At 34.1% G+C, this 14,229-nt stretch overlaps 1 protein-coding gene across 1 annotated transcript in view; it reads right to left on the bottom strand.

Moving 5' to 3' along the window:
- XPR1 (xenotropic and polytropic retrovirus receptor 1) overlaps positions 1–14,229 on the bottom strand; it is a 213,827-nt gene that overhangs the window by 61,976 nt on the left and 137,622 nt on the right. Inside the window, 4 exon segments of the mRNA NM_001197160.1 lie at positions 1,025–1,106; positions 5,653–5,736; positions 6,003–6,152; positions 8,224–8,447. Of these exon segments, the coding sequence (NP_001184089.1) occupies positions 1,025–1,106; positions 5,653–5,736; positions 6,003–6,152; positions 8,224–8,447 (540 nt within the window).

Below are 14,229 nucleotides of genomic sequence, written 5' to 3'. Positions count from 1 at the left end.
TATGAGAGGTTAAAGAGAGGCTAAAGGTTTTGGCCTGAGAATCTGATAAAAGGTGATGATATATGGAAAAGAAAGTATATTTTGGGGTAAAAAAAATTTGTCCATGTAAGTTAGAAATGCCCACTCTAAATCCAAATAGTCAACCAGATATCATTCAGAGGATAGAGTATACATACTTGAGTCATTAGCATACAGATAATACTTAGCCATAGGCTTGAAAAAGATTGCCTAGGTAGGAAATGAGTGTCAACAGAGAAAGAGATTGGAGGATTTAGCCCAGCAGTATTGCTCAACATTTAGATGTCACAAAGAAGAGAAGAGCTACCAAAGGAGATTGTCAAGAACTGTCAGCAGAATGTGATTTCCCAGCAAAACCAAGTGAAGAAAGAGTTTCAAGAAGGAATGATCCACAATGTCAAATGCTGCTGAGGGGTATGTCAAATTCTGTTGGGAGTTTTAGTAAGATAATACCTCCCTTGCTGTTATATCATTTCTTGATGCTGGGAGTGCTTTTACTTTCAGCAATTCCTCCTACCTTTAATTCTTAACTTCTATAGAATAGGAAATTATATAAACATGTTTCTTAAAATTATATTCAAAGTAATTGCAAATACATTCTGGAAAGGATGTGAGAGAATCTCCAATAAGCAAAGTGAACGAGCTTTAGTACATGAATTTTTTAATCTTATTTATTCTCAACTGTGATCAAGGAAGCTGAGGTTCTTAATGTCTGAACTTAGAAAAAGTATAAAGAAATTGTACATAAAAAATAGAAAATGATGGGGAATAAAAGTCATAAACTAGTAATGTTTTAAAGGATAACTATATTCAAAAGGAAAAACAAGCCACACAAATGACCAAACACCATTCCATCCCTCCCAATCATTTATAAGAACAAAAAACTTAGCCCTGACAAATTTCTCTTTTAGTAGTAGCTTTGTTTTACACTAGTTTTGATAAAGGAACAGAATATAACAAAGGCATATCACTAAGGATAATTTAATTCCAAATTTAAACAACTTACCGGCAAGCACAAGGGTAATATTCAGTACAATGAATATTCCACAAAATAGGCCAACTCTAAAAGTAGTCCATGCTGGTGCGGGCTGTAGATAGAAAAACAGCACACTGAGTACAGGGCAAAATACTGCATATATTTAGTATATGCAACAATAAATTAAGTAGTATGAGTCCCAAAGCTCTACTATGAAAAGAAAAATAATTTATTAACTGAATTTTTATAAATCAGAACCAAGAAGCATCCTTTCATTCTCCTATAATAGAAAATAGATTTCCTAGTTATTCGAATATCTTTAGAGAAATCTGAGTTACTAAATAAAAAATAATTTAATCTTAAAAATCAAATCATATATACACTGAATTTTTCTTATAGAAGAAATCTAAGTGCAACTTCATTTTTACAATGTTTGTATCTTTAAATTTTGTATGTCACTATTACTCATATTTGGTACTTATGAACCATGGAGACAATGGCAAAATTAAGAACACTTATTTTCTATATTACTTATACTATTAACACTGGGGTAATTTAAAGTGAATTTTTAAGGTATAATAGAGATTCTCCAGAGACTCAGAATCTCCAGAGTGTGTAGGTACAAAAAAAAAATATTTTTCTAATAGTAGTTTTATATTTAGGAAATGATAAAAGAAAATCAACCGTTTTCTAATTATATAAGAAAGTGCCCTGATATTTTAAACATAAAGGGATGAGAAACAGGAGAAAGAAAATATTATGAATTTAAATATTTGCTATGTTATAAAGAGCTTCTCTTTTTAAAGGTGGTATTACTTTCAAGACAGTTTAAATGTTTTCTAAAAATTCTTTTTCTCCTTCCTTCCTTCCTTCCTTCCTTCCTTCCTTCCTTCCTTCCTTCCTTCCTTCCTTCCTTCCTTCCTTCCTTCCTTCCTTCCTTTCTCTTATTTACTTGAGAGAGAGAGAGAGAGAGAGAGAGAGAAAAAATGTGGGGCGGGGGAGGGTGCTGAGGGAGAGGGAGAAGCAGGCTCTCCACTGAGCAGAAAGACCAACTTGGGGCTCAATCCCAGGACCCTGAGATCATGACCCGAACTGAAGGTAGACACCCAACCAACTGAGCCACCCAGGTGCCCCTCTAAAAACTTTTAAATGAAAAAAAGCATTGAGACTCTCTCTGACTTACACATTCATCAGTAATAGGTACCTGAATTGTTAGCTTAAGAATGAAAACATCCAAAAAAAAAAAAAAAAAAAAAAATAATGAAAGCATCCAGAGGGAAGATGGTTATTTGTATTTTCAAAAAAAATTTTTCTAGCTTAAAAAGTTGTGTAATTTATCATTTACAAAAGAATACAAATAACATATCTGGACTGTTAGGAATTGAATAATAAAATGTACCTGCACCTATCATCCATCTTCAGAAACAGAACATTTCTATTACTTTTGAAGTCTCTACCCCTGCCAGATCCATAACCTTCCTTCCTCACCAAGGATAACCATTTCCATGTTTTCTTAGCTTTACTACCTCTTCATGCATTCAGAAATACCTGAATTTTTCAAGATTACCTTTCTTATTTGTAATAGTTTTATAAGACATATACTAAACTGCACATATTTAAAGTGTACAATTTGATGTTTTGATATGTAAACACTTAGGAAATTATCACCATAATCAAGACAATGAACACGCTGATCCCCCTACCCTGAGAGATTCCTTATGCTCTTCTGTAATGCTTTTATTCTTACCACACCCCATCTCACCCCACAACCCCTGACAATCATGGATCTACTTTCTGTCATTATATAGTAGTCTGCATTTTCCAAAATTTTAGGTAAACAGAATCATACAGTATATTCTCTTCTTTGGTCTGGCTTCTTTCATTCAGTGTAATTATTTTAAGATGCACTCATGGTTCTATATATCAATGTTTAATTCCTTCTTATTGCTGAGTAGTATGCCATTGTATGGATATATCATACTTGTTTATCCATTTCCCTATTGATATGTATATGAGTTGTTTCCAGTTTTAGGCTATTATGAATAAAGTTGCTTCAAAACACTTGTGAAACTTTGTGTGCATGTGTATGAAACATTTTTTAAAGGATTTTATTTAGTAATTTAAAGAAAGCTCTACACCCAACATGAGGTTCAAACTCAGAACCCTGATCAAGAACTGAATGCTCTACTGACTGAGCCAGCTAGGTGCCCCTTTTGTATACATCTTTATATGAAAATATGCTTGCATTTGTCTTGGGGTAACACCTATGAGTATAATGGCCAGATTATATGGTAGGTGAAGTTTCAATTTTTAAGAAACTGCCAAGTTGTTTTCCAATATGCTTGCATCATTTTACTTTCCACTAGCAGCATATGAAATCTCAGAGCTTTGTTCCTCCAACAATTAGTGTCAATGTTTTTAGTCATTCTAATAGGTGTATATTACCTCCCTATAGTTTTAATTTGCATTTCCTTACGACTAATGATACTGAACAACTATTCATGTTTACTTGCTACTCATACACCTTTGATTATTCAGATCTCTTGCCCATTTCTAAACTGGGCTGTTTATTTTCTTATTTTTGAGTACTGGAGTTCTTTATATATTTTGAATGCAAGTCTTTTATCTACTGTATTTTTTACTAGTCTGTTGCTTTTCTTTTCATTCTCTTAACATTGTCTTCTGAAAGCAGAAGTTTTAAATTTTAATGATGTGCTTTTGGTTTTATTTCTTAGAAATCTTTGCATAAACCAGTCATCAGGACTTGTTCCTATATTTTCTTCAAAAATGTGTAGTTTTAGTTTCCATGTAAGTCTATGGTATACTTAAAATTAATTTTTGTGTATAGTATAAAAGATGTGTGGAAGTTCGTTCTTTTTTTTTTTCACTTGGAAGCCAATTGCTTCAGCACCATTTGTTGAAAAGATTTTCCTTTTTCCACTTACCTGTCTTTACATCTTTATTGAAAATCAGTTGTCCATGTATTTATTGATCTAATTTTGGATTTTTATTGTTTCATTCATTGATTTACTGATTTTGACATTAATACCACATTGTCTTGATTACTGTAGTTTTAGTAAGTTTGATATGAGGTAGTATCGATCTTTCAACTAAGTTGTTCCAAAACTGTTTGGTTGTTCTTGGTCCTCTGTATTGCCATATAAATTTTTTAATTTGCTAACCAGTTTTGTGTGTGTGTGTGTGTATATATATATATATACACACACACACATTATATTACATATTATGTATATTATATTATATTATGTATATTATCATATTACATATTATGTATATATAATATATATATAATAAATATAAAGGACTATTGAGATCTTGAGCTGGATTGTGTTGCATTATTGATCAATTTAGAAAGAAATGATAACTTAGAAATATTGGGTTTTCTAATCCATGAACATGATATATCTCTCATGCATTTGTCTTTTTTAATTTCTCTCAGCAAAGTTTTATAGTTTTCAATGTAAAGGTCTTACACTCAATTGTCAGATTTATCTCCACATAATTAATTATAAATAACATTTAAACATTTTTTATTTCAAATTGTTCTTGATGGTATATAAAAACATAATTTATTTTATATATTGATCTTATAGTCTACAACCATGCTAAATTCATTTATTAGTTCTAGTAGCTATTCTAATGCTTCACAAGATTTTTCTACATAGGTTACCATGTCATCAGCAAAAAACCCCACCAATTTTAGTTCTTTGTTTCTAATCTGAATGCCTCTTCCTTTTTCCTATCCTACTATATTGGCTAGACTCCCTAGTACAATGTGGAATGAAAGTAGTTAGACTGAATATCCTTTTTTGTTACTAGAGGGAAGGTACTCAGTGTTTCACCATTTAGTATGATATTGATTAGAGTTTTTAGGTAAATGCCTTTTACTAGGATGGGGAAGCTCTTTTTATTATTGATTTCCATTCCATTGTGGTTGGAGAATACTTTATGATTTAATCCTTTTAAGTTTATTGAGATTTATTTTATGAAACAGAATATGTTACCTAAATATTTTTGGTATAATTACTGTGTAAATGTCATTAAATAATTTTTTTTTAACGTAACTATGGCACTTTGGATGAAGTTATGTTGTAGCCCAGCATAACTGAATCTTCCCACCCAGTATCATTAAATATCTAATATTAAACATCTAGTGACCATATCATCAAATAAATCTCTCAGTAATTTGGGGAGGCCAAGAAGTTAGCATGTTGATAAGAATAAATAAGAGAAGGAATACAGCATAAGAAGAGAAGAGTGGGAAGACATTACAATTCATCATGAAGTAAGATCTGGTACTTCATTTTTTAAAACAAAATAACAAAAGTAACAACTATTAAAATTTGGTCGACATTTTTGTTTTTTTTTTTAAGAGAGAGAGTAGCATTGAGGGGCAGAGGGAGAGGGAGAGAGAGAATCTTAAACAGGCTCCACACCCAGTGCAGAGCCTGATATGGGACTCAATCTCAGGACTCTGAGATCATGACCTAAGCTGAATGGACTGAATCATTCAGATGCCCTTGACATATTTTTTTAAAGTAGTGAAACTAGAATATTTTATCAACTAAACAAATTGTGTTGATTACTAACTAAATAGGCAAAACTAACCAACCAAACAACTGGAAGTAAATACTAACCTGAGCAGCTCCCAAAGGGGGGACACGTAATCGTTTCATAGCTTTTTGTCGGTCACCATCTTCAAGTTCATTAGTCACTACAGCCTAGAAAGACACATTCAATTTTGACACAGGTTCTACTAATCTTAAGTGATACATAAATAATTGTGAATCATTTATGTACATGGTATTCTGAAAACCTCTTGGTGAATGTATGCTGATAAAGCAAAAGAAAAAAATCATCAGTAAGAATATTTTATTCAAAGCTAGCAACTAATTACAAAAGGAGAATAGAGATGAGGAATTAATTCATTAAAAATAAGACATTAATGCTCTTGAAAATATGTGGTACATAAGTGAGATTACTGTACCTCAGTTTCAGAGATGAGCTGGTTGATTTTCTTGCATGTATAAAATGGGGCCACTTCAACATGAGCCACTCGCCAATCTGCTCCACGGGAAGTTTCCAGGATTTTGTCATGCTTTTTGAGGATTTTTCGAAACCCTGTAAAATTCAGATTCTAAAGAAAGAAATGGGAAAAACTACTATAATTTCCACCACCACAAAAGAAGAAAAATAATAAGCACTACACATTGATGAGCTGACTTTAGAGTGAGTACTGAAGGAAATAACAATGCTTTCATATAAGCATTTACTACTAAAAGGATAAGATTCTTCTTTCTCGAGGTGCCTGGGTGGCATAGCTGGTTAAGCGATTGACTCTTGATTTTGGCTCAGGTTGTGATCTCAAGGTAGTGAGATCGAGCCCCACATGAAGCTCCATGCTCAGTGAGGAGTCTGCTTGAGACTCTCCCCCTCTCCTTCTATCCTTCCCCACCATGTGCTCTCTCTCTCATAAATAAATCTTAAAAAAAAAAAAAAAAACTCTTCTTTCTTATTCCATCCATTTATTTCAAAGTAGTATGCTATCAGTAATAAAAGTATCCTTGAACTATGAATCCTATTATTTCTATATCAAGTAAATTAATGGAAGTCTTAAACTCAAAACATTTTTTTACATTTTTATTTCAATTTTCTCATGTACAAGAAGGCTAATTTATATTATTTTGCTTCATGATCAAAAGAATATTATTAGAAAATATTTTGGATTTATCATACACTGAATACATTTATTAGTTCTTTGTTTTTGAAGGACTGGTATAGGTATGTATTTTCCCTCTACTATGAGAGTATGTATGAAACAGCATAGAAAAGGGAAGATGATCTATTTCTTATTTTTTTAAAGATTTTTATTTATTTATTCATGAGAGACATAGAGAGAGAGGCAGAGGGAGAAGCAGGCTCCCTGTGGGGAGCCTGATGTGGGACTTGATCCCAGGACTCCGGGATCACGCCCTGAACCAAAGGTAGACACTCAACCACTGAGCCACCCAGGTGCCCCAATTATCTTTTTCTTTTTTTTTTTTCTTTTTTATTTATTTTTTATTTATGATAGTCACACAGAGAGAGAGAGAGAGAGAGAGAGGCAGAGACACAGGCAGAGGGAGAAGCAGGCTCCATGCACTGGGAGCCCGACATGGGATTCGATCCTGGGTCTCCAGGATCGCGCCCTAGGCCAAAGGCAGGCGCTAAACCGCTGCGCCACCCAGGGATCCCTTATCTTTTTCTTTTAACTTTCATTTTGCTTCCATCGATTCTCAGTTTGGGGATGGAGTGCGAAAAGAGTCAGAAGCAGTAATCATACATACAGGGTTTTGTTGATAATGGGTAGGAGCTTGCACTTCTCCATTTGTGTAATATCAAAATACTACAGTTTTCTTCTTTTTTTTAATACTACAGTTTTCTACATTCTCAAATTGCTGTTCTTTGATACATGCAAAAAAAAGCAGGAAACTGTGGATTTGCATAGTTTTTTAAACCAAGGTTTCTAAATTTGCTGATCACATATCCCTATCAGTAAAAAAACTGAGCACTCCCTCTGAATGAGACTTTGCTTGCTTGCTAGTTTGCTTATAATTTTTGTCTCATACTTTAACACATCATCTTAAACACTCCTAGGTGCATACACCTTGATTTAGAGATTGCCTTCAATTAAGTTTCCTTTCTCCTCACTCTCAATATATTCTTACAGAATAGCCAGCTTTAAGGAATAGCGAATAGAACAAAACTTTTATAATTAATAATTATATTATTAGTGTTAGTTTCAAGAACTTAACTGTCTAATTGCCTTTGTGAAATTTTGCTATAGGCTTGGAGCAATGTAAAGCTCTTACACAGCCAGCAGCAGCTGGATAGACATATATAATTTCTTATTTCTACTTACCACTACACCAAAGATGCCTCTAAAAATAGGAAGCAAACCATGAATCAAGGGTTACTTGTGCACACTGTACAGAAGGTTTTAGAAACTAATCTTCAAAAACAGAAGTCTTATTAACATTATTTTGTCACCTTTAATACATGTTTTTTAGCCAATTAAAACATGTGAAATCACATTAAGAACCTAAAAAATAATGACATGCAAAATAAAGAGTTCCCTTTTTGGATTGGCACATTAGTATAGTTCAAGGTTGATTCCAAATTTCCCAATTATTTGAAAGTTCCATTCTCCAGAATAAGAATCTAAGTACCTGATAGTTCTGCAGCAGGATAAGACTGAGGTAGAACTCGCTGAAGGCCAGTTTAAGGTCTTTAATATTCCTATGTTGGACACGTTCCTCATGGGACAAGTGGAAGACTGGCTTCCTGCGCTGTCGCAGTGTAGTAACACCAGTGCTCTCTTTCTGGGCATCCAGTGATGACTGAAGTTCATTCTGAAGTGTAGCAAACCTGCGCTGAGCCTCTGCAAGCTTTTCTATAAAAAACAAAAAACAAAAGAACCCCAAAACCCAAAAAACAAAATTTCAAATTAAGATAAAAAAAGCTGGTAAAGTTCTCACTGACTTGATTTTTTTTTTTTTTTTTTTTTACTGTTAATTTTGTTCTGCTTCCCTAAAACTTTTAGGAAAAAAATGTAACATGTAGTATTTAGAACTGGATACGAAAAAAAGTGTTTTTGGTATAACATCTCATCCTACCATTCTATCCCACATTTCCCTCCCTTGCAAAACCTCAAGTGTACCTTTTTTTTTTTTTTTTTTTTTTTTTTGCAGATGAAGATATAGAATCTAAAAAGCCACTAAAAGTGAGAATGCAAAGTGGTACAGCCACATTATAATTTGGAAAACCATTTGTCAATTCTCAAAAAGTTAAACACAGAGTTAGTTACCTTAAGATCCAGCAATTTCACTCCTAGGTATATACGCAAGAGAACTGAAAATATATGTTCACACAAAAACGTGTACATATACGTAAATTTGTATTCACAATAGTCAAAAAGTGGAAACAACCTAAATGTCCATTCACTGATGAAAGGATAAGTGAAACATGGCATGCATAATATAGATATAATGGAATATTCACTCATAAAAAAGAATGAAGTACTAATACATAATACATACCATAACATGAATGTATCTTAAAGAAATCATGGTAAGTCAAAGAAGCCAGACATAAAATGCCACATATTGTTTTATTATTATCCATTTATATGAAATGTCCAGAGTAGGCATCCAGAGACAGAATGTAGATTAGTGGTTGCCAGGTTCTAGGGGGCAGGAAGAATTAGGAGTGACAGCTAATGGGTATGGGTTTTTTTGGAGGCAATGAAAATGTTCTGGAATTATATAATAGTGATGGTTGTACAACCTTGTGAATACTTATGATTTGAATCTCTCTCCTCAGGACAGATATTCTGTCTCTTTTAAAGGCTTATGTGAGTAGGTCAGGTTCACTCAGGATAATCACTCATTCTTAAAGTCAATTGGTTTGGGACTTTAATTACAGCTGCAGAATTCCTTCATAGCAACACCTAGGTAGATGTTTGATTAAATAATTGGGAGAAGGTAGAGAATACACTAGAAGGAAGGGATCTTGGATTCCACCTTAGAATTATGCCATGTATTTCTGAACTGATACAAATTTCTGGAGATTCCAAATGCCACTTGGTCCAGCAGTCAAATGGAAATTTATAGTGTTCAGGTGACAGATGAAATACTAACCAAGGTTTAACTCATTATGGATCCACTTGGTCCACACACTCACATTATGATTCTTTCTCCATTCTAGAACGTATAATTGGATTAGAAACATCAGGCCACTTGTTGAAATCTCCACGTTGACTATGACCCAGGCGTTAAGAGCCACTATTGTAGGAAGGACTAATGGAAGTTCCTAAAACTTCTTCCTATCACAATAATAACCAAGAGGCAAAAACACATCCCTAGGTTGTGCCACCACCAGGGACTTGAAAGACACAGGGATGTTGGTATCTATGATATCCTCATTTAATTCATCTGTTTAGTCTGTGTGGAAGTTGAATGGATCTTGAAGAATGACTGTGGATTAGAGTAAACTTAAGTGGTCACTCTGGCAGCTATTATTTAGATGTGGTATCATAACTGGAGCAAATCAACAGAGCCTATAGCACTTAGTATGAAGCTATGCACCTAATTATGCAGCTTCTTATCTGGCAACAGACACCTGCATGGTCTTAGCCCTAGAAATGACACCATTCCCCATAAATACTGCTTAGCCACCTAGTAGCAGGTTGGATGCATTGGATGCATTGGATGCAGGAGGCAGAGATTTGTCCTCTCTGGACTAAATGTATTCTTGATATGGTTGTGCCTTTCTTGCTCATTAATGTTCCTGGTTAGCACTACCATCAACTGGAATGCCTTATCCATTTTCACGGTATTCTCCACAGCTTTGTTTCTGATCAAGAAACTCAATTAACAGCAAAGGTAGTAAAGCAATAAGCATATCCATGGAATAAAATGATCTTACTACATATCCAGAAATTGCTGGCCTAAAGAGAGACACTCCAAAGTGAGCTGGGAGACAAACCTCCGTAATAATTGGGTTCTGTCTTACAGGATGCAGTATATTAAGACTATTATACTTATTGATGCTTTCACAAACATACCCAAAATACAGAGTCTAAGAATCAAGGGATGGAAATGGGAGTGGCTCATCTCACTATTATGCTAAAAATTCATTCAATTTTAGCTTACCAATCTGTAACTTGAGCTCTGCCTATTGGTTAGTTCTCAAAAGAAAATGCTTCTTTCAGAGGAATGCAACAATGGTTCTACTGAATTAGAAGATGACACTGCCACCTGGACATTTTGGACCCAGCAGGCAAAGAAGTTGTTTACTGGTTAGTGACTCATCTTGATTACCAAGGTGAAAGTGAGTTGCTGGTACACAATAAGAGTAAGGAGGATTGTGTCCATAACCCAGGAAACTGTCTCAAACACATCCTAGTATTTCCGTGACAAGTAATAAAAGTTAGTGGAAAACTACAGAAATTAAAGTCAAAAATTGAGGATTCAGACCCTTCAGTAATTTCAGTTTGGGTCATTCCATTCAGTAAAGAACCCCAGCCAGCTGAGCTTCTGGCTGAGGGCACAAGAAATATGGATTGGTTTGTGGAAAAAGCAAATCATAGATATCAACTATGGCCTCTTGACCTTCTTGTTCTTTTACATAGCTTATATTTTCCTCTCTATCTCTTTCTGTTGTATTCTGGGTAACTACTTCAGCTCTATGTACAAGTGAATAAATTTTGTCTTAATTTTTACCTAATTCACAGGCTTAACTGGCTAAGATATTAATTTCAGTGATTATATTTTCATTTGAAAAAGTTCTGATTTTAAGATTTTATTCATTTGAGAGAGAGCAAGAGAGCCGTGCCATGTACATGAGAGGGGAAGGGGCAGAGGGAGAGATAGAAGCAGACGCCCTGCTGAGCAAAGAGCAGAATGCCAGCCTATCCCAGGACCCTCGAGACCATGACCTGAGCAGACACTTAACCAACTAAGCCACCTAGGCACCTCTCTAATTGGTTATCTTAAAAAGTCAGTTTTTTTTTTTTTAAAGTCAGTTTTGATAGTTTCTTTTTTGTGCATGGTTTTGATATTCTCTTTTAGGTCTTTAGCCCGATTAAGCATGTATTTTATTTTGTATCTAATAATTTTGCATATTTTATGCAGCATTTTACTGTTTTATACTAAGAGGTTTTCAGAATTTCTTCCTAGTCTTCCATATTATGAGAAAGAGAACTGTTCACCTAATTTTCAAATCTCATACTAAAAAGGCAAAATGAATCTCAAGGTTCTTTTTATAGAAGTCAAGCATTTCTATTGCAAAATTGTTCATCTTATTATCCTTCTGATCAAAAACAATATAGAACTTTTTGGTTTTCTTAGTTCACTGTATACTTAGTTATTCAGTATTTTTTTCATGATACTCTTAGATTAAAAGATACATCTGTCTAAAAAAATGATATATCTAACACTTCTGTTTTTTTTTTTTTAAGATTTGATTTATTTATTCATGAGAGACAAAGAGAGAGAGAGAGAGAGAGAGAGAGAGAGGCAGAGACACAGGCAGAGGAAGAAGCAGGCTCCATGCAGGGAGCCCAACGTGGGACTGGATCCTGGATCTCCAGGATCACGCCCTTGGCTGAAGGCAGCGCTAAACCCTGGGCCACCCGGGCTGCTCTCTAACACTTCTGTTTTATTAACAACTTAAGTACTTATGTCCTAACCACTTAAAAGCCATTTGAAAAAACAGCATACACAAATACAAACACTCGTATAATGAAAGAATGTGAGCATTTATCCAAGGTCAACAAATTAGTTGGCTGATTAAAAACTTCAGGTAATTAGTGAGACCCAAAATCCAGAAAATCATAAGTAATATGAACAATAAACCTTTTATAAAAAAATATTTTATTTATTTATTCATGAGAGACACAGAGAGAGCCAGAGACAGAGAGAAGCAGGCTCTTCACAGGGAGCCCAATTCAGGACTGATCCCAGGACGTTGGATCACACCCTGAGCCAAAGGCAGAGGCTCGCTCAACTGTGGAGCCACCCGGGGCCTCCCGAACAATAAACTTTCATTGTTGGGAAATTAACATATGAACTTGCCATTTGTTTACCTTCCTTAGCCAGGGTTGTCAATATATAAATTTTGTAATTATTTACATCTTTTATTACTTAGATACTAAAAATGAAAGAAGTCCAAAAACTGGAAAGAAAGAGGAACCATTACTTCCTGCGTGCCAGCAGCAAGTCAAGAAACAAATCCTGCACCATCTGGTAAACTCCTTACTCATTTTACAAGGCTGATCTCAAATATCATTTTCTATCTATAGTCCTTCTTACCTAAAAACTCTCAGGCACCACTTGAAACTCCCTTCTCATGAGGTCACAAATACACATACAAAGCACACTGAACAAAATTCTTTTATGTTTGTTCACTGACTGCGTGCTCTCTAAGCCAATGCTTCTGAGGCAAAAAACAAACAAACAAACAAACAAACAAACAAAAAAACTTCATTTTTTAATGGTGAGAAATTTTTTAATAGCTTTTTCGGATATACTTTGCATTCACCTGCGGTAAACATAGTTTGTCCATTTTTAGTAAATTTCTAGAGTTGTGTAATCATCAACATAATTTTAGAACATTTCTAACATCCCATATACTTCTATTATGGCCACTGGCTGTCAATCCTCACTCCTACCCCTAGCCTCAGGTAACTACTGATCTCCTTTCTGTTTCTACTCATTTACCTTTTCTGGACACTTTTATAAATAAGGAATCATACAATATGTTGTCTTTTATATCTGTCTGGCTTCTTGGCATGATTTTGAGGTTCATCCATTTTGTATCATGTATTAATAGTTTGTTCCTTTCTGTTGAATCATACTATGTTGAGTGGATATACCACATTTCATTTAAATATTCATCAGTTAACAGACATTTGGATTGTTTCTAATCTTTTTTTACTATATAAATTATGCTATTAACATTCACATTTAAATTTTTGTGTAGACCATCATCACCATCTTTGTATTGTAAGAGCCTGCATATAGTAGGCTGAATCCATCTTTGCTGACTGACTGAATGTATAGGAAAAACTTCTCTCTAATAATCCAAGTTCCCATATAGAAATAGAGGAGAAATAAATACCAGGGGTATTCTGCTACTTTTTTGAACTATTGTCTTCCTTAAGGGCAAGACTATCTAGAATAGCATAAGAGGGAGAATCCCTGGTTGGGCATAGGGGAGTATAAAGCATATGTAATTTGAAAAAAAAAAAAAAAGAAAAGAAAATCATTATTACTATAATTATTGGTGTGAGATTTTTATACTTAGCAGAAGAGTTTAATACTTATCAACAGGTTTAAAAAAGATGAAAAACACTGCTTTTGATACCAAGTGTCCAAACCTATGTTTCAATGACACTTCAGTTTCCTAGAGTCAGATCTTCTAAAATCTCAAACATCTGCGGCAGCACAGAATCTGGAAAAAGGTAGATGTGTACATAAAAACGTACTTTGGCCTGTGAATTAAAGTCTAAAAATATACTTAAAAATAAAAACAAATATTTCTAGGTAATTTTATAAATGCTGATGAAAATAGCCTATTTTGGCAATAAATTCCAATTTCTACTCATGCCAATATATCAAGAATGAAAGCAGATTATTACTTTAATATGTTTAATGCCATAGCTCTCAGATAAT

This window comes from Canis lupus, chromosome 7 (genome assembly GCF_011100685.1).
Source record: "Canis lupus familiaris isolate Mischka breed German Shepherd chromosome 7, alternate assembly UU_Cfam_GSD_1.0, whole genome shotgun sequence".
NCBI classification, from domain to species: Eukaryota; Metazoa; Chordata; class Mammalia; order Carnivora; family Canidae; genus Canis; species Canis lupus.
Note: the sequence above shows the minus strand (reverse complement) of the source record. Positions and strands in the feature narration are given on the sequence as shown.